The following is a 21,900-nucleotide window of genomic DNA, read 5'->3' on the forward strand; positions in this document are numbered from 1 at the left end:
AGACTCCAGGAGCTGTACAGAATGTTATAGGAAGACATGTAAGATAACGCAGGAGCAGGGCCTTGATACTCGAGGGGCTTGGTCAAAGAACAGGGGAGTGTATGTGCAGCGACACAGTGGCAGTGCATGTTGCACAGGGGGCGCCTAGCGCATCTCATTCAGTTGCAGATCAAAGGGGTAGAGGTGATCAATGCAATCGTTCCCCCCACACAGCAGGCAGAGAGAGACCGCTGCTACTCAGCGGCAGCAGCCTCCCTGGACCCTTCACAGCCCGCAGCAGCATGTGCTGGGGAAGAATGGCTGCTGTCGGTGACAGGTAAGAAGTGTTTTACAAAGTTAACCAGGGCCGGATTACAGAAGGGGCGAAGGGGGCGGTCGTCCCAGGGCCCCCACACATAGGGGGCCCCCACACATAGGGGGCCCCCACACACTGTACTCAACCCCCGGCAACTATTAATAACTTAAATAACGGAGCACAGCATTTAGCTATCTCCGTTACAGTCCTCGGCGGCTCAGCTGTTCCCTTACAGCAGCCGCCGAGGAGCTTCCCTGCAGTTACAGTCTCGCGAGATTATGATGCCAAATCTCGCGAGATTGTGACTGGAGCCCAGGCTGCCTGCACTGTGCGTGATCATGATGGTGTTAGGCAGAGCAGCAAACTCGGATGCTTAATGTTACTCTGCCTCAGCGTTTCACTGGGTTTTGACCAGAGCAGTGAGTGTATGTATGTATAGAAATAAATAAATAAATATATATATATATATATATACACACACTTCATTACTGCATATATATATATATATATATATATATATATATATACACACACACATATACTGCATGTCTATGTATGCAAATATATATATATACACACACTGCACGTGTATGTATGCAATATATATATATATATATATATATACATATATATATATATATATATATATATATATACACACACACACACATATACTGCATGTGTGTGTGTGTGTGTGTATGTATATATATATTTGCACTTGAAACTCCAGTTTATTACATTTGCTTTAAAATGTAGTATACTGGGATTTTACACACATATATATATATATATAAAATCCCAGTATACTACATTTTAAAGCAAATGTAATGAACTGGAGTTTCAAGTGCAAATATGTATATATATATATATATATACATATATATATATATATATATACATACACACATACATACACACAGAAAGACATTATCCTTTTTTTATGACATCACTAGTATATTACTTTAATAATTTTATTCACAGGGGCCCCCACCACATTTCATAATTGTGTTTCAATTACTAAATATGTAATGATTTAAAAGTACTTACTCTGTGTGGCCTTGGAAGACATTCACAGAATGTATTGAGGGGTCTCTGAAATCCCACAGGCGGAAAGTTGTGTCTCGGGAAGCGGTCACTACTAGACGCTGCGTAGGATGTGTACAGCAGTGAGTTAGCTCCTGGTCATGACCTGAAACAAGAAAACTCATTTCTAATGGTGCATACACACGATCAGATTTTTTCTTCAGATATGGACGATAACGATTTAAAAATCGTTGTCGTTCATATCTGAAGGAAAATCGTTCATATCTGACATGCCTGAACGATGGACGATCAACGATGCGCGTTCCCGTTTGTCAGATAACGATATCTGACATCTGATGGGTTTGCAGTCAGACTTGGACGATTCCATTCATTTTAATGCAGTCAAAAATCGTTCAATCGTTCAAATCGTTCAAAACTTTGGTCAAATCGTCCAAATCGTTCAAATCGTTTAATCGTTCAGTCGTTCATCTGACAAATCTGACAAGTCTGACAAATCTGACCGTGTGTACGCTCCATTAGTCTTCCTTTACTGACACTTCAATATACGGAGACGAAAAATTCTACTGTAGCAATTAGGGTTTTTTCTAGTTCTGATCTTTAGGAACGCTCCACATAAGCATAAAAGCCGACCGAGGAGACATCAGCCTTTTAGAATATAATAAGACATGGTTGAAAAACACAGAAGTCAGAAAGAAAGCATACCTGTAAGAGAATGGACAAGCTCAGATGTCTCTACATCATACAAGTTGGCAGTTCTATCCCATGATGCGGTGACTGCTTGCTTTCCCCCAACCAGCCAGTCAGCTGCTATGACCACACCCTGATGGCTTTTAAGTGAGGTTATGGGGGCTCGGACCGTGGGGCAATCACTTGAAATATCGCCGTCTGGGTCAAGTTCATCCTTATCCGAAAACTCTACTTCTTCCTCTCCAGAAATCTGGCCAAAATAAATTAGATATTTTTTTTTCTTTTTTGTAAAATGTTAATAAAGTCTAAACTTAAATTATTTAATCCATTACCTCACACTACCCACTACTTACAAATTATTAAAAACACTTAAAGGGTTACATTACAATAAAATGTAAACTATGTTTGGATCTGAAAGAATTCTGAAGAATAATGCCCTAAATCCCAAATATGAATTAATGTTGTGCTCATACCGGTTCTAAAATGTTTAAAATATTTGATAAATTCTCAAACTTCAGATAAACTAAGAATTTTGAGCTAAATTCAAGCAAGACTAACAGGTTCTACCACATTCAAATAGGTTTGAGCTTAGACGGATTAATTTATAGCATATTAAGGTTTTTCTTTTCAAGTGGACATTGAATTGAAGCTCAACTGAATTGAAACTGAAGCACAGTAAAGAGATGAAAAAAGAAAATTGTTAAAAATACTATCAATTCTGGTTTGGCTCATAACCCCCTACTCTCCACAACTTGCGTGCTTGGCGGGTGCTATGTAAAAGACCATCTTACTGTGGGTCGTTCCCTTTTCTTGCCAATCGTCGCTAACCCAAATGTTCAGGAGGGTATTGTTTGTAACACTATGCAGTCCTGGCATAGTCAGGGGTTATGCTGTGTTTTACAGTTTTTGGACGGGGGTTCCTCCTCGGTTCTTACACTGTCACAATTTATGAGAGAAAGTCCCTCAAATTTCCTCCCACCTTGTTCTCTGACTTTCAGGTTCGTAGCTATGCCACCCAGGAGCGTCTGTTCTTCAGACACAACATGTCTCCTAGATCATATTTTCTGCACTAGGTTACAAGGGCCTAACTCCACCTCTTTCATTTATGCACACACCAGACGGAACTTACAGTTGACCACTTTGTGCAGTGGCATAGCCAAATGGCAAACAGACTTTCCAGACATTGAACAGCAGGACATAATCCGGTTTTGTGTACGTCTGAACAGGCATCTAGTCTCTTCCTCGTACGATGAAAGGCATTTAAAATTATTACATAGGGTGTATTATACCCCGAAGTTGAGATGCTTGATGGGTGCCTTATCAGACTTAAATTGTTACAAATGTGCTTAGCCTGAAGCAAACCTCCTGCACTGTATGTGGTCATGCACTGTGCTACAGGAGTACTGGCTGGCTGCTTGGACCTATATAACCCGGTACTTGAATATTCCTTTTAAATTAGAAATGGGTTGGGCAATGTGGGATATCTGCTCCTCCTCTCATCCACAATCCTACTTAAAGGGTACTGGCATACTATTAGCTAAAATAGAGATAGCAGCAAAAAGAAAATCATCATCAAAGTGGATCTGTACGAATACTATCCCAATAGCTTTGTTACTACCTAGGTTAATTTATCTTTTATCAAATGGACTGAATGGAATGTTCCCTAGATGTGGAGCTGATCCATTTTTCTCAATCTGGCTTCCATATGTCCATACATTGCCTCCCTGTGTGAAAGGAAAACAGCTGTTCTAGTGAATTCTAACTCCTTGGTAGGATTTAGAAGTGTTATCCAATGGCTCCCCTACATTTTAAGCATATACGCTGCAAGACAGTCTTTGAATGTTAGGCCACCCTTTCCTGGTTGCTATATTTAGGCCATTCCCTGATATTAATTTACATGTTTTTAAACTCCAATAGAGGGTTTCTTTTTGTTAATCTTTTTTACAGATTGTTATATATACCAGCTGCTGTTCTGTTATGGGGCAGAACCATGACACAACGTTAGTGTTTATTTTTTGGTTTCTTACAATTATATCACTACGATATTTAATTATGGTGACTAGTTTGCTAATTATTTCTGGTCTGTTAACTGATTTTATTATAATTTGATTTCTGTATGGCATGATACTTTTCTCAATAAAATGAAAAAAAAATAAAATACTAATCAAATGTAACCAGTTAATCTCAAACATGGTCAGATAAGTACATGTCATCTTAATTGAGCGACAAACTTCAAATTCAAGATACCAGCTGAGTCTTCATAAAATGCATACCATGGTAGTCCAAACAAACAAACAAAAACATTTTCGGAATTTGTTCGGCCAATTTTTAGAGTGGCTCAAATTGTTTTACCAGCTCTACTAAATTCCAATCCTGTTTGATGGCATCTTAAGTCATGACTGAACTCCTCCTTGGTCCCAGGAAATGGAACAGAGTAGGTTGTGCTACTAGTAAACAACATTTTACGATGTTTTTTCAATCACACTTTCCCTAGATACTCCAAAAAGGTATTCTTGAGCTCAGTTTTCCCCATTATTTTACTTAAACTGGTTAGTATGTAAGTGTGCACATCTAGACCATTTATTGCTCAGATGACATCGAGCTCTTTATTATAAAGCTGGGTAGACAGACTATTTTTTCGCCCGTTCCGACAGATCGGGCCGACAGATCATCAAAATCGGCCAGTGTGAGCTCCCATTTGATAGTCAGTCGCAACGCCAGGTCAGCCATACATGCAGCTCAATCTAACAATGCAACTGACAATCCCATGTAGCAGGATTCGGCTGGTGCTGACGTGTCGGGCACCGAATCATGTAATGTGTACCGGCCGCCTGATATGTTAGCCCGCCGGCGGTGCGGTTCTCAGTCGCATCGCTGGGTACACACACTGTTAAATGTGTACCCAGCTTTAGAAAAAGTATTCTTGAGACTAAGCGATCTCAGCACATTGTTAGGCTGCTAATTTCATGGTATATGTTTAGATTATGATTTATGTCTTTAAACTTTACTTGGTTATCACAGGATATTTTATTGCACAGATCATTTTATTTTTTATCGTTTAGATGATGCCTTTTTCTAAATTCACTCCCTCCCCCCTCCACCTAAAGTGAAAAAAATATTAATATAATAATATTAATATTTGGGGTTGTAACTGTTGACTGCTTGTTAAATAAATTGCACTTATCGCAATGATGCATGTATTAGTCAATGAATGAATACTTCATCATCATTTAAGGGGGAGGAAAAGCTTCTTTCTTGCCAGTACAGTGATCGTGGACCAAACACACATGCCACATACTGCAACAGTATGATGACAGTTCTGAAGACCAGAAGGGGAGGATGACATTCTTCTGCCAGAGATGTTCTTTTCTGTTCAGTTCAAAGCAGAAAAGTCCATATTGCTAGAGGTAATTTTAGGCCAACCCTCTAAACTCTACTCACTGATATTTCCAGACCCTCCTGACCATTATAGCATGTCCCTAAATTATCATATGGTGGAAAGACTGTCACTAACAAATATGCTTAACAGGAATGCTGTGGCAAAAGAGAAGGGTTGAAAGATCAGAGACAAAAATAATTATTTCTGTTCTGTGTGCTATGGATAAAGTAAAAAAAAAAAGGTCCAATATAAAGGGTAGAACTAAAATAATTCTCCATGTGCCCAGGAAACAGCAAGCATTAGGAATGTGGCAGACAATGGAGAATCAGACATGCACCAATTATACAGGTGTTTGGGAAACAGATTACCCGATCACGTTTCTCATTTTCGTATATTGCACACAATAAAAAAATTATATATATATATATATATATATATATATATATATATATATATATATACACACATATATACATATATATATATACATACATATATATATATACATACATATATATATATACATATATATATACATATACACACATATACACACACACACACATATATACACACACACATACACACACACACAGTAAAATAAAACTTTACTGTAGACATGTAACAAGAAGGAAATTGAAACCAAAAACTTGTCATGCCATTATGTAGATTAAGACAGTAACAGCCTATGTTTTCTGTAAACAGTCAAACTGACAGAGATTACATTGGCTGTGGTATGTGAAAAATCCTTATATCTAATTAACATGGAAATCAGAGAACACAGTGTGTTCCTACTGCATTACAAAACAGAAACCACATAACAAGTGTTTTACTTTGACACTAACAATGCATAAAAACAGATCTAACCTGAGGCTTATGTGCATTCCAATGTCATTGGAAACATACGCTATTTGATATAATCATGTAATTAGGGTCAACATCTCTTTCCATAACACAAATTTGTTGCCCTAGAGCACTGTGTATTTTAATTTCAGCATGGATCTTACACTGGTGTCTGCTGTCGGTTGTGGAGTGGGTAACTGCACCATATAGCGCCAGATGTGAGCTGTCTGGTCCCCAGATGCTATGGAACAGAAAGTAATGTTACATTATGTGAAAGCATTTCACGAGTTTACTCTAAAGCAGTTTTATTGCAAATGCAACTTAATCCAGACTAAGCAACAGATATCAACATTACAAATTTACATTTTGCCTTTCCCAACTGTAGTATTCTGCAACTTTATAATCTCAGTTAGGATCAGTAAGTGACTTTAGAGAGAGGCTTGGTGTAAGCTAGGTGTTCATTTAATACATGTTAAAAAACATAAGTATGACCCATGTATTGGTAGGTGACGTAGCTCAAATTCCTGCTGGGTGAACATTGCATGCAAGAGCTTATTACTTTTTCCACATTGTATAAAAGAGTAATGCAGGGCCGTAGTCAGAACGGTGTAGGCCACATAGCAACTTCCCTTCTAGAGAGAGAGCTCTTTCATCATCAGTTGTTTATTGCTCTGCCCCATGGTAGTGCCTAGTTCATGTTCTTCCCCATGGTAGTGCCCTAGTACAAGTTATGCCCCTAGTACACATTATGCCCCATGGTAGTGCCCTAGTACACGTTCTGCACCATAGTAATGCCTTAGTTCACCTTCTGCCCCATAGAAGTGCCCTAAGTTCACGTTCTGCCCTGTGGTAGTGCTCTAAATACACGTTTTGCCCCATGGTAGTGCTTTAAGGTCACATTCTGCCCCATGGAAGTGCCCTAAGTTCATGTTCTGCCCCATAGTAGTGCGCTAGTTCACCTTCAGCCCCTTGGTAGTTCATTAGTTCATGTTATGCCCCATAGTAGTGACCTAGTTCGTGTTATACTCCGTAGTAGTGCCTTAGTTCACATTATACTATACAGCGTACCCAAGTCATATGCCATGCCATATGATAGTTCCTCAAGTTAATATGCCACATAAAAATGGGACCCCCTGCACCACTATACCTATGCGTGTGGAGTAATGTAAAGCAACATGTATGCTCACTACACCACAATTTGATTTTCAGCAAAAGAAAAGAAATAGGTTTAACTTTTGCAGCAGAACATAAATGGCAGGGTTACCGAGTTAAGTACTTGCCTGTTAATGCCATTTGATCCGTGGGGTGAAATTTTATCGAGTTGACTGCAAGACAAAAACATTACTAGGTTTTGGCCAAAATAATTCAATTACCGTAAATGGTCAGGTTTATTTAAGTTAATTACATGGATATACAGTATCCACAATATATAATTTTACATAATTCAAAAATATTGACAGGTATCATTGTCAGGAAAATGCAAAACAAACATTTCTATACCCGGTAATCCATGCAGACTATCCTTAACAGGTCTCAAAGTACATATAGTATGGCTAATAGCAGAGAAGAAGAGGCTACAGATATAGATACAAACTGTCCCCGATTTTGAAGGGTAGCCCCAGATTTTAAAGATTTGTCCCTAGAAATATTTATATTTCAGTACTGCACAAACAATCCTATGTGCTGCGTGTTAAACACAATTCTTTGAATCTATTCTTATTCCCTAGCCTAGGCTATAGAAGTTAACATGCATTAAAAAAGCGCATTTCAAAAGGTAAAAAAAAGGTAAAGTATTATAACATTCACTGAACATGATATATTGTACTACATACATTTTGAATAGCAATGTGCTCATGAAAATATGTGAAAATGTGAGTAGCTAAGAAATACCAATCCTAAGCAGTTACATTTAGTGGCATAGAGACAACCAAACATACAGAAATGGTCAGTCCATTGGGTTGTTTGTTTTTAGAAAAAAAAAAACATGCCATGAGTGGCCACATCCTAATGATCAAACAGTGTTTCTTGCAAGCAGGATAGGGAACAAATGTTTTTGAACAGCTTGGAAAACAACATTCCCCATAAGGAGCCCTTTAAGCACACAATACCTGATTGGAGTCTCATTTGTATATATTTCTCAAGTACCTAAAGAAAATTCATATCCCCCTCCCCCATGCCACCATCCACAAACAAAAAGAAAAAATAAAGAGAGGTGGAAGATTTTGGCATATGTTTCCCAAGTCAAAACTATATTGTTGCTCATTTCTTCCTAAAGCTTTCATTTATATTTACCTGATCCAACATGGCCAACATACTTGGTAAGGCATTTTCCTGTCTCAATGCTCCAAAGTAATGCTGTGTGATCTATACCAAGAGAAGACAGGTGTTCATGTTTTAGAAAATTACATGTAAAAAAATGTGATCGACAGGTTTAACGATTCAGTTATATTTTAGAAAAGGAGACTTATGTTGCTTACTTGTTAGGTCTCTTTCTTCAATTCCATAGGGGGCACATGAAGAACCACTGGGTATAGCCTGGAGAGGAGAGTCTGGGCACCATATAGTTAAATGCAAATACCCACAAGGCCAAACTCACTCTCCTCCATACCCCGTCCCCAGCCATCGGCCATGAGTTTAGTTTGCAAGCCCACGGCTACAGACAATGGATAGTGCAGCCGGATAGGTCACCAAGGAAACACACCCCGGCAATCAGGTGCGTCAGGGTGGGCGCCCTGTGCCTCTATGGAGTCGAAGAAAGAGACTTAACAGGTAAGCAGCATAAGTCTCCTTTTCTTCTTCTTCCTCCACTAGGGGGCACAGGGAGAACACTAGGATGTCCCAAATCTTGTCCCCTATTGGAGGTGAAGCTCCTGAGCTGCAGTGAGCACAGAATGCCCGAAGGCAGCGTCCAAAGATGCAAATATGTAAAAGGCATAAAATTGAATGAAGGTGTGAGACGATGAAGATGTGGCAGCCTTACAGAGCTGTTCCGTTGAAGCCCCATAGCGCGCTGCCCAAGAAGTCCCCACTGTCCGGGTGGAATGGGCAGTCAGCATGCCAGAAGCAGGAAAGCTCGCCAAGGTGTAAACACCAAAAGACAGAGCTCTAACCATATAAATCACAATTTAATATGATATCAAGTAGTAACACTGTACGAGAAATGTATAAAGAAATGAAAAGAATAAAATATATCAGCTGATCAAAGTTTGCAATAGAAACATGAAAAAAATTAAAGATTAAATCAGGAAAAATGTTAGCATATATAAACCAATTATTAAAATAATCATGTAATCCTGTCCATGTGTAACTACACAGAGAAACAGGTAAATTATGAAAATCCACTGATATTAGTTCTCCAATCCAAGATAATTGTAATAGAATAATTGTGAATGGAACAGATATGGACTTTGCTGTATTTTTGCAATCCTTAAGTTGATTAACCACTTGCCTGGCACGGTCGTATCAGATACGACCACACCAGGCTGGGCTTTCCCTGACATGGTCGTATCTGATACGACCAGTCAGAAATGGCCACTAGGCGGCTATGGGAGGTTAATCTTCCCACTGCCGCCTATATCAGAGGGACCTTCTGGTCCCTCTACACCCCCTCCTGTGTTTCCCGATCACTGCTGGCCACAGTGATCGGGCACAATCGGCACCCCCCTCCCGGCGCCACTGCAATAGTGGAAGCAGCCAGGGCTCATGTAGCCCCGGCTGCTGCTGTGACCCGATCACTGTGGCCAGCAGTGATTGGGCAGCCCAGCCAGCCCCAACCCCTTCAATGAGAAGCAGCAGCGGCGGCTCTGGTAGCCGCCGCTGCTGCTATGTATCGGAGCCGCCAGCGGAACACCCTTCCGCTGCGGCTCCAGGAATACACAGTGATCAGTGTGATCACTGTGTAGAAGTAGCAGCAGCACGGCTCTGGTAGCCGCCGCTGCTACTGAGTAGCCGGGCCGCCAGCGGGACACCCTCCTGCTGTGGCTCCGGAACAGCAGTGATCACAGTGATCACTGGCCGAGCAGAAGCAGCGGCTCTGGTAGCCGCCGCTGCTATGTATCGGAGCCGCCAGCGGGACACCCTCCCGCTGCGGCTCCAGCAAAACAGTGATCACTGGCTGAGAAGCAGCAGCGGCGGCTCTGGTAGCCGCCGCTGTGCTATGTGTCTAGGCCGCCAGCGGGACACCCTCCCGCTGTGGCTCCGGCAGTGATCACATAGTGATCACTGGCCATGTAGAGACAGCGGCGGCGGCTCTGGTAGCCGCCGCTGTTCTAGATACCCGGCCACTCCCTCCGGCATCGGCCGCCCTTCCTCTTCATCCCCCATAACGCCCGTTTTTATAAGGGGCCAGACAATTTATATATATAAAAATTCATTATATATATATATATATATATATATATATGCGCATGTGTATATATAATTGCGTGTGTATATATAATTGGGTGTGTATATATATGTGTGTGTGTGTGTGTGTGTGTGAATATGTGTGTGTGAATATGTGTGTGTGTGTGTGTAATCCACACGGCTGCACTCCAGAACAAACGTATCACACGGCTAATTAGGCACATGTGTGTACACACACACACACATATATATATACGTGTGTGTAAGCAACAGCAGATATATGTATATTTGTGTGTGTATATATATATATATGTGGGATGGCAACCGTCCATCGATGGTTTGCAAACCATCGATGGTCTGACTGAAAACAAGTAGTTTGCCATTGCTGGCGGGCAACAATGTTGCACCATCGATGGCAACCCTCAATCGATGTTTAGGAAACATCGGCAGCTGTGGTCTACACAGATCTTCTCGACCAATCGCTAAACAACTGATGGCTTCTAACGATGGTTGAACTATCGATGGTACAGATGTCAAAGCCCATCACTACAGAATAACATAAAAATCGCTATTTTTATGGTATACTGTGTTTAAAAAAAAAAAATTTCAAATAAAATAGTGAGGGATAAGTTTAAAGTTATGTTCTTGACCTAATTCAATAATAAAAGAAACCGACAATTTTGGAGCGGTTTTTGGAAAAGGAATTTGTCAGTTAAGTGGTTAAACAGCAATCACCTGGTTGCTAATCAACTTAAGGATTGCTGTGTGAGCAGTATCTTGGTAACTGAGGATTGTGACTAGACACCATCATGTTTATATACAGTAGGCCCCAATGGCGACCACTCCCCTGCATGAACCTCCTGACGGCTTAGAAGTCCGCTTCCCAGTTCTGGGCACCAGGTATGAAGACCGCGGACAGTGCCAGAAGATAACGCTCTGCCCAACAGAGAATGCGGCTGACTTCCTTCATGACCCCATGACTACGAGTGCCACCCTGGTGGTTTATGTAAGCGACCGCGGTTGCATTGTTCGACTGAATCTTTACTAGAGTTCCTAAAGGTGTTGAGCCTGGCAAAGAGCCCTGAATAGAGCTCGAAGTTCCAGGACATTGATCAGCAGCTCGCTTTCCTGAAGCGTCCAATGACCCTGAAAGCTCTGATGACACGTCACCGCCTCCCACCCGTGAATGCTTGCGTCAGTGGGAAGACCCAGTACTGGATCCAAAGGGACAGCGTCTGTCCAGGTATGAGCGCTGGAGCCACCACAGTAGGAAGAGACTAACCTCTCGGGGGAAGAATGAGCTTCTGCACCCTGAGATTCGTAAGAGAGACTTTATTCCACCATCTCAGAAAAACCAACTGAAGAAGCCAGAAGTGTAACTGACCGTACTTCTCCATGATGAAGGAGACCAGGGACCCCAGGATCTGCATACAAGAGTGTATAGACATTCGAAGGTGGCTTAGAAAGGTGAGGATTCTGGATTGCAGGCCCAACTTCTTGTCAGCAGGGAGTAAGATTCGTTGAATTCTGGAGTCCACACTCGCACGTGAAGCATCTCCTGAGCCAAAGTTAACGTGGATAATCTACCCGTGTCTTTGGAGACATTTCACAGTCAGATGGATGTGACTCCTGAGGATAGACAGAGGCTGGGCTTGGAGAAGTAGGTCGCCCAAGTAGGGAAAGATCCAAACACCCTGCGGCGAAGGTCTGCTGCCATGACCTTCGGGAACAGCCTGAAACTAATAACTGTTCTTTGCTCGCGCAAACCTGAGAAAGTGCTGGTAACTGGCTTGGATGGGGATATGCAAATATGCATCCTGGATATCCAAGGACACCATTAAGTCCCCCGGTTCCATCACCAGTGAATCCGGAGGAATCTGTTTAAATGCTTCAGATTGAGAATGGGTCAAAAAGAGCCATTCGGTTTCTGGACCAGAAAAAGATTTACGTAAAAACCCTGTCCTCTCTGAGACGGGGTACGGGAATGATTACCTTGGAGGGCAAAAGAAAGAGAATAGACTCCTCGAGAGCTACTGCTTTTCCTGTCTGTGCGGGAAAGCCGGTGGAAAAATACCGGAACAGCGGGCGCTGCTGAAAAGTTAAAGTGTAGCCCTGCAACACAACGCATCTAACCCAAGCGTCTGTCGTGGTTTCCATCCACACTGCCGAAAAGAGTAGAAGCCGGCCTCCCACCCCGGGGTCCCCCGGGTGGAGGCCCACCCCATCATGTGGCAGGTTTGTCCACTGGTTTAGCAGCAGGACGTCTGGTGAACCAGGACTGCTTACCTTGGGGCTTAGAACTCTTAGAGGCAGGACCTGGTTTCTGGAAAAACGGTTGGCTCTATCCTGCGAACGAACGGAACAAGAAACTGAAGTCCTAGGCCTGGACGGAGCCACTGAAAGCAAGAAAGCAGACTTAGACGCCAATAGAGTAGCCACAATCCTGTCTAATTCAGGTCCAAACAGAATGTCTCCTGACAAAGGAAGGGCCTTCTAGAGCCTTTTTTGGATTCAGTGTCCACCCTCCAGGTGCGCAACTAGAGCGCTCTCCTGGCCGCCGCATGCGAGACAGACACCTTAGAGGTTAAAATTCCTGAATCTAAGGCCACTTCGGACAGAAAGCCTGTCTTCTAAAGCATCCACCCAGTGTCCAATAGCTTTAGCCACCCAGGCAGATGCTAGCACTGGACGAGCAAAAGCACCCGCATTATCATAAATATTCTTCAGGAAATTTTCTAACTTCCTATCCATGGAACCTTAAGTGAAGCAGTGTTAGGAATAGGAAGAAGAGATGACCTAATAAGATGGGTAATATGGGCATCCACAGGGGGAGGAGATTCCCACTTAATCCCATCCTCTGCTGGGAGAAGGTAAAAGGTAGCAATGCACTTAGACACTTGAAAGCGCCTATTAGGGTGGGACCATGCCTCCGCTAGGTGGTGGTCTAGCTCTGCTGAAGGAAATTCGGAGGAAATAGAAGCACTGGCTTTGCCGTCAGACACCTCTGACTCCGAACCTCCCCCAGAAAGTGGCGCAGAACTCTCACGTGTGGTAGGCCTGTGTCTGGGAACTCAATTTTTCTCCAGCACCTGTTGAAAGGATGCGGACACCTGAGCCACCTCCACTAAAAACGGTGCCTTCCCACCGACACCAAACTAAAAACTGATGGCCGATAGCCGGGGTATAGAGGAGAGGGAGCCTGGGCTTGTGGGTATTTGCATTTAACTATTTGGTGCCCAGACTCTTCTCCCCTAGCTATACCCAGTGTTCTCCCTGTGCCCCCTAGTGGAGGAAGAAGAAATACAAATATAGATAAAGAAGAAATCTGCAACAGATATATGTGATGGGATTGAGGCATAATAACAGTTTCCTGTGCATTTGGGACACATGTTACATAATACAGTCATTAACCAACTCTACAGTAACCGAATACAGCAGTCACACCACAAATACTGTAGTTTATGTAATGCTTAATATGTGGCTGCCGCCTTATAGCCTACTGGACAAAATACTGTTAAAACAGAACTCTTATTCTCACACTCCTTGCAACTTAAAACTCATTTACAGAAGTACTAAATAGGGACCACTTTCCTATATGGAACTCTGACTGCTTGAGAGAGAGGAGTTTAGCTAGATAAAAGTAAATGTCCCAAGTGCTTGACCATGTGTGCTAGTGTAGGTAACAAGTCAGAAAGTCAGTTATGTTGAACTAATGAGTACATTTATACATACACACACACACACGGCCAAAATTGCGGACACATTTTGAAATTTGAATGTTCAACTTTGAATGCTTATAAAAACTGTTTCACTTCACGCAGTGCAATGATTCATATATCAAATGAAAGGAAATTTTATGCTGAATTCAACACAATAAAAGAAGAGGTGAAATATTTGCATTACAAGGGAAGTTATGCTACTTTCAGTCAGACAAAGAAGCACAGATGCGTTAGACTCAAGAAGCGGATTGTAGTAACAACTACTACCAGCCAATCGGAATCATCGTTCTGAGGACCAATCAGCTGTCATTTATGAGCAGATGCAAGGTCATGTTCAGAGGTGGGAAAGGTCAGTTTGGCTCTTTCATTTTGCAGAATAAAGTTGGTTACTGAAGCGCAATTATGGTTGGATGTTTGTGTGTATTGTTCAGTGCCAACGACGGTGTAAAAAATAAATACAACAATGACGTCCAGGCAAAGTGGTGACTGGTCACCCAGGAAGAGATCCAGGATTGTGGTGTTACGTGAAAATGGTCTTTCGTATGCAGCAATTGCGAGAGAAGTTGGTGGGAATGTGACAACATAAGGAGTACGAAAGTTTTGTTTACACTATCAGGAAACACAATCTATACAAAACAAAGAAGGAAATTTCGGAAAAAGTGCACAACAGCTGTTGATGATGGGAGAATAAAACGAATTTGCGTCAGGGACAGATGGATGTCATCTGCGGCCATTAGCAGTGACCTGAGTGCAACTAGTGTTTTTGTCAGTGCAAGAATGGTACGGAGTAGACTAACGGAGGGTGGCCTGAAAGGTAGCATTCCCCGAAAAAAGCCATTGCTGAATAAAAAGGGCAAACGAACACATTGCATGGACAGAAGGTCAGTGGAAACAAGTGATATGGAGTGACGAAACTAAGATATCGATATTATAGGCAGTGATGGGAGAAAAGACGTCGCATCGGGGAGTTTTAAATATCAGTCTTAACACTGGCATAGGTATTCTCTATTCACCCCTTATCCTGCATGTCACCAGGAGCTACAATATCTTTTGGAATTGTCTTGATGTCACTTGTCACTACAGTCTTAATTCCTTTAATATCAATTCGCAGACCATGGATAGATTTTTTTTTTTTTTTTTAAAAAGGGATCTCAGTCTGCAATATTTTTGTTATACTATTATATATGGTTTCTATAAATACCGGCAGAAGCTGTCCCCAGCACAACTGGCTGTGTCCGTGTAACACTGACATCCCATAGTCCGTCTCTGTGGCCAACATACTCTTTCACCAACTGGCAGATCGCTCGGGAGGTTGTGGTTTTGAAGCTGGAAACAATCTAAAATTAAAAAACACATTTATGTATCTCCACCACTGACAATGATTCCAACAAGCACAGGAAAGCAGTCAGTCAATTTAAGAACACTAAGCACAGTATAGCAAAAACTTATAGCTACAATGTTACTTTTGGGGAGATTACAAGCTACTTACTTAGCACCATATAGTGAAATAAAGGAACCAGGTTTGTAATAATGGCTATTGCGGAGCATATATGGTAGACAAAACTAGGACAGCCAGACAAATTATCTACCTGCACATTTTTTTTTAATTAGCCTGAAAAGTGTCAGGCAACAGCAGTTACTATTATGGAGCGTACACACGGTCAGATTTGTCAGACTTGTCAGATGAACGACTGAACGATTAAACGATTTGGACGATTTGACCAAAGTTTTGAACGATTTGAACGATTGAACGATTTTTGACTGCATTAAAATGAATGGAATCGTCCAAGTCTGACTGCAAACCCATCAGATGTCAGATATCGTTATCTGACAAACGGGAACGCGCATCGTTGATCGTCCATCGTTCAGGCATGTCAGATATGAACGATTTTCCATCAGATATGAACGACTGAACGATTTTTAAATCGTTATCGTCCATATCTGAAGAAAAAATCTGATCGTGTGTATGCACCATTAAGAGGCCGATTTAGACTTAGGTGAACATGTTGCCTGGCAGCAAGCTTTGCTTCTGGACAAACCGTGTAGAACTGCCAAGGGTGCAATGCAATTTATTTTGCTTAATGGGAAACACCAGAGGAAATATTAGGCTATACCTGTGTTTGTATTTGCAAATTAATTTTCACAGCAAAGCACTTACATAAAAAAAAAAAAAAAAAAAAAAAAACACCACTAAAAAAAATATTAACATTCACGCAGATCAAAACAAAAAAATGAATCAAACATTTGCAACTTTGAAATAGGAAGGAAAAAAAATATGAGGTACATACAGGTGAATAAATATTAGGATCACTGTTCAAGAGAATACTTAAAAGAGGAAATCAAGGAGTCTTCATTATTCAGGTAACAATTAAGAAACCTTTTTTTCAATTCTATTCATACATTATTATTAACAGGGGCAAGTACAAGACTTTACAGAGGGGATAAGACTTTGCCTTTCATAATAATAAAAATAATAATTTGTTCTGCTGTGGAATAACCTAGAAATCACAAAATACTGCAAAATAGTGGTAGCGCAAATGCTGATACATTACGAGAAAGTACTGTATAATCGTTTCTATTCATATTTTAAAACAGTAATTCTGGTCTTGAGAAGGGGGTGTAGGCACCTGTAATATACACCATGTGCTTGGTACTGGGGGTGTGGGGAATCTAATTAGTTACTATGGGTTCTAATTCATCCCCTACACCAGTGGTTCCCAAACTCGGTCAAGGCATCCTAACCGTCCAGGTTTTCAGGATATCCATACTTAATCACAGGTGACTTAATTATTAATTAGTACCTCAGTTTGATTATACCATCTGTGCACAATCATCGATATCCCTAAAACCTGTACTGTTGGGGTGCCTTGTGGACAGAGTTTGGGAACTCCTGCCAAACGCAATTAATTTCCCCACCCTTATACAAATTAATGTCCATCCCAGTCACATAGCATACAAAGCATTCCTCATATGCAATTCACTTTGCCACCCTCCCTTACATCCGTGTAATTCATTTTGAGTATAGGTCGGTAATGGTGACCAAACAGGATCGGTATGCAATGCCGGCTGTCGGGATGCCTCCTGTCAAAATACAGACAGCGGCATCCCGATGGTTGGTATCCCGACAGGGGTCGAGTAAGTATACTTACCCTCCCCCCTTCTCCCTCTAACCTTCCCTTTTTGTAGCCTAACCCTCCCCACCCCGCATCCAAACCCTCCCAGTTAGTGCTTAAACCTAAAAGTTTTCCCTCTTTGTGCCTAGACCTAATCCTCCCCCCCTAGTGCTCAACCATTACCTCCCAGTGGTGCCTGACCCTAACCCACCCCCCTAGGGGTGTCTTGACACCTAATCTCCCCCCCCCCCCAAACCTAACTCCGCTGTGCTACCTAAACCTCCCCCCCCCCCCCCCCCCCGGCTAACACTACGGTCGCCCCGGCTTACCTTCATAGGGCCATCATTCTCCTGGATTCCAGTGTCGGTATTTCTACGCTTATCTTAAGTCTCTTGTTGGGATTCCAGCGTCATAACTACATCCCTGACCAAACATTTTTGTGACTGCCAATTTAAAATGGAAAGCAAGCAGGGAGTCACATGTGCACTACCAGTTGGCTAGTGACAGACTGCACAGCATTCTCTCTGGCTCCCAGCATTAGACAGGGAGTCATAAAAAGGTTTGTTTACACCAGGGGTGGGGAACCTTTTTTTCTGCCGAGGGCTATTTTGATATATATAATATTATTCGTGGGCCTGGTGCAGGCCACGCCCCCTCCGAGTTATTTTACACAGAGGTGGGGCCACAATTGGTTGTGATTACAGCAATTCACCGGAGTATCCTGAGGATGCTTCAGGGAGCTGTAAGGGTAGCAGTGTGACCGTCTGAAGCGTCCTAAGGACACTCCAGTCAGCACTGCTGCATAGATTCTGTCTGCAGGGTGCCATTCTAGGCACCCTGCTAGCCAGATGAGGCTAGCAGAAAAAAGCTCCAAGTGCCAGACCAAATGATTGCGGGGGCCTTATACGGCCTCCGGGCCTGAGGTTCCCCATCCCTGATTTACTCCATAATTTACCTACTCCTGGAACCAGATATATCCTTCTACCCCAAAAGGAAGAAAGGGTTGCAGGAATTAAGGGTCAGAACAGTATTCCACAAATTAAGCCGCAATTACTGTACTTTTTGCTGAACAAAAGTTTTCAGTAAAAGCTACTCAAGTTTCAAGTAGCACTTCTTTTCCTTCAATATACTGCAAAGTGAAGGTCAGGCTTTCCGGAATTCCCTGAAGGACATGATAACCATCTAAATTCAGGATATTTATCAGTCCTCAGAGGATGTCCTCAACTGTTATACTTTAGGGCATGCCAATATAAGCAACCACTGTGTGGGAAGCCTCTCTCTTCACACATGTAAATAAATGAGAGTTTACACAGCTATAGCTGCTGAGCGAATTACAGATTCATCTGCTGCAAAATTTCAGTCACATAAAAAAGAAAAAATTTAATTTTAGTAGGTGAATGATTTTGTACTACTCAGGCTAGCAGAGGACAACATATACTGGATGTAGTTATGAGATTCTTAGTCCCGACAGTGTCATCCTGGCAAGGGATGTAACATAGGCGTTGAAATACCGACGCCTATGTTAATCCTGACTCCGTAACGCCGACGGACGCCAGACCGATCGTCCTCCTGCCGGGTAAGTATGCACTTAGGCCGGGGACGGGGTGGAGTTCAGTTTACGGACCACCGAGGGGACTTAGGGTTGGGCATCTCCCGGGGAAGGATAGGGTTAGGCACTAGGGAGTTGTGGGGAGGTTGGGGTTAGGGCGCCCGTCGGGTCCTTAATAGCCACCGGGTCTAATACAGACAGTAACAGACCGACTGATGAAGCCGTGTGTATTTCAATCCCATTTCACATATCCATTTAGGATAACATGATAATTTGCAACATAGCATTCTAAAGTTTTTCATGGAACTATGGGCCTGATTCAGAGCCGGACGCTCTGACCAGAGCGCACGCTCGGAATCAGGGCCCTCCTCCATGAAAATGGAGTGGCCTCCTGGCCGCTCGCATAGCTGTGGGTGACCACCCACAGCATATGCGAGCGGCCAAAAAGATGGTCGCGATGGTCTTGCCCATCGCGACCATCGGACTTGCGACGGAGACCCTGCGGTAGGGTCTCCCTGCCACAAGCCCTAGAGTGATTTTGGCTCTATCAGAGCCAAAATCACTCCCACTGACATCACTAGTGATGTCAGTGGGGCCGGCTTCAGACGGTATGCGTTCCCATGGGAACGCCTCCGTCTGGCCGCCACGCCCACCAAAGGGGGCGTGCTGTCAATCAACATCGACAGCACGCCCCCTTTGGTGCAAGACCCGGAGCGATGGAAAGCCCGTCGCTCCCCGGGTCTCGCGCATGCGCACGACGGAGCTCCCTCCGTCGTGCGCATGCGCAGTGGGGAACATCAACCCACTTGCGAGCGTACTGCCGCTCGTGAGTGGGTCTGAATGACCCCCTATGGCCCTAATTCAGAGCCGGACGCTATTTCAGAGCGCTCGCTCTGAATCAGGGCGGCATATTTTTTTTTTTTTTGTGCCGGCCTCCTGGCCGCTTGCTAAGCTGTGGGTGTCCACCCACAGCTTTTGCGAGCAGCCAGGTGATGGTCACGACCATCTGGCTCGCGACGAGACCCTTGTGGTAGGGTCTCGTTCATCGCAATCCCCAGTGGACTTCCTGCTCTAATAGAACAGGAAGTCCACCTACTGACACCACTAGTGTCACAAACGGAAGGCGTTCCCTCGGGAATGCCACCGTTTTTCCAGCCACCCCCCCCCACCCGCCTCCAATAAGGGGCGAGCTGTCAATCACAATCGACAGTCGCCCAATTTTGGTGCGAGACCCGTAGTGACGGAGCGCCCTTCGCTGGCCGGGTTTCACGCATGCCGGAGACTGCGCAGGGGGTAAACATCGACCAGCTTGCGAGCGCATAGCGCTTGTGAGAAAGTCTGAATCAGCCCCTTACATTAAACAAACTTTTACTGCACATTTAATGCAGTAACATGTTAAACATTTTCAGACTTAATAGGTTACACAGGATTCTTTCCTTGGCTTTTAATTTTTACTGCAATATTGTGAATTCTCTATGAACCAGCACTAACCCCACACACAATCATTTGCAAAGTCACTGGTTAGTACCTGATCCAGCCCAAGTTATAGATACAAAATGTAGTAACTTCTGACTGGATTGGAATTTTACAGATTGATAGTAAAAAACATTAGGATTTGGAAATTGGAATCAGAGGGTCTGGCACCTGTGAGACTACACTAAGGGGTATATAGGTCGAGTCTCGCACATCCAAAATGCTTGGGACCAGGGGTATTTTGGACATCGGAATATGCTGTATTGTGGAATATTTGCTTACCATAATGAGATTTATTGGAAATGGGTCCCAAATCTAAACACAGAATGCATTTATGTTTTATATACAAACAGCCTGCAGGTAGTTTTATACAAGATTTTCAATAATGTTGTGGCTCAAACAAAGTTTGTGTACATACATGAAATTCATTTGTCTCATATACACCTTATACACAAGGCTTGAAAGTAATTTTAATGTGTTTAATAACTGTGTGTCTTAAACAACGTTTGTGTACATTGAACCACTAAAAGGCTAAGGTTTCACTATCTCAGTGATGTTACAAAAAAAATAATGTGTATTTCGGAATATTTGGATATGGGATACTCAACTTGCATTTACTAAAGTGCGGGTTTTTGAAGACAATAGCTAGTATCTTATTGGTTGCTATGGGCAACATCTCCACTTCTAAAAACCCGCAGTTTAGTAAATATGCCCCTAAAGGTGGAGAAAAATAGAAAAGCAGAGGACATGATCAACATGTCCTTATAAAGAAAGCCATACTCTTTGTCAATGACAATTGTAGAATACAGTTATCCAGAGATTTTCATATCTGATCAGGCAGGCTGGATAACCGTAGGCTGCTATAGTCAGTGTTGGAGTCAAGGTGTATGATTAGAAGTGTAATTACAATTTGATAACTAAGTTATGCCGGAGATTTTATTAACCATATGCACACCATGCAAAGAGTGATGTGACTTCTTTTTCTATCAACTCCAGGTAATTGCCACTACTGTTCCCATCAGATGCTGCTACCTTGATTGCAATAGCACAGCTTTGAAATTATTTTTTTTTTAGGTAATTTGCCACTACTTTTATATTAGCAGCCATTACTATAAATGAAGTTTGGAATTTATTGTGAATCTGTGATGTTCTACTCCCTCTCACCTATGTTTAGCTTTAGCTGGCTACACACTAAATGATGTGTGTACCCAGCGATGTCAGACACGGCGGACCCGGTTGGGGTGACGACATCTGTAAGTGCATACACACTTGCAGGAAACGACGAACGATGGGGGGGAGCGGGGCCATGCTGCATTCGGCAGCATGGCATCGCTAACGACATCCCCAGATTGAGCTGCAAGTACAGACGACTGGGGATGGAATTAGCGACCCGTAGGAGCTCTCATCGCAAACTATATAGTGTCTACACAATGGACGATAAAACGATTTTGTCG

The 21,900-nt window shown here is 42.7% G+C and overlaps 1 protein-coding gene across 3 annotated transcripts in view; it reads right to left on the minus strand.

Moving 5' to 3' along the window:
- The window catches only part of WDR37 (WD repeat domain 37), a 194,243-nt gene that overhangs the window by 66,052 nt on the left and 106,291 nt on the right, over positions 1-21,900 (minus strand). For all 3 annotated transcript variants that reach the window (XM_088463219.1, XM_088463227.1, XM_088463210.1), the window contains exons 6-11: positions 15,513-15,648; positions 8,541-8,612; positions 7,529-7,573; positions 6,413-6,489; positions 2,042-2,276; positions 1,343-1,484 (exon numbers count right to left, since the gene is read on the minus strand). In XM_088463219.1, the coding sequence (XP_088319345.1) occupies positions 1,343-1,484; positions 2,042-2,276; positions 6,413-6,489; positions 7,529-7,573; positions 8,541-8,612; positions 15,513-15,648 (707 nt within the window). The remainder of the gene's footprint in view (positions 1-1,342; positions 1,485-2,041; positions 2,277-6,412; positions 6,490-7,528; positions 7,574-8,540; positions 8,613-15,512; positions 15,649-21,900) is intronic.

The sequence above is a fragment of the Taudactylus pleione genome, unplaced genomic scaffold (genome assembly GCF_031769625.1).
Source record: "Taudactylus pleione unplaced genomic scaffold, aTauple2 ptg000053l, whole genome shotgun sequence".
Classification (NCBI taxonomy): Eukaryota; Metazoa; Chordata; class Amphibia; order Anura; family Myobatrachidae; genus Taudactylus; species Taudactylus pleione.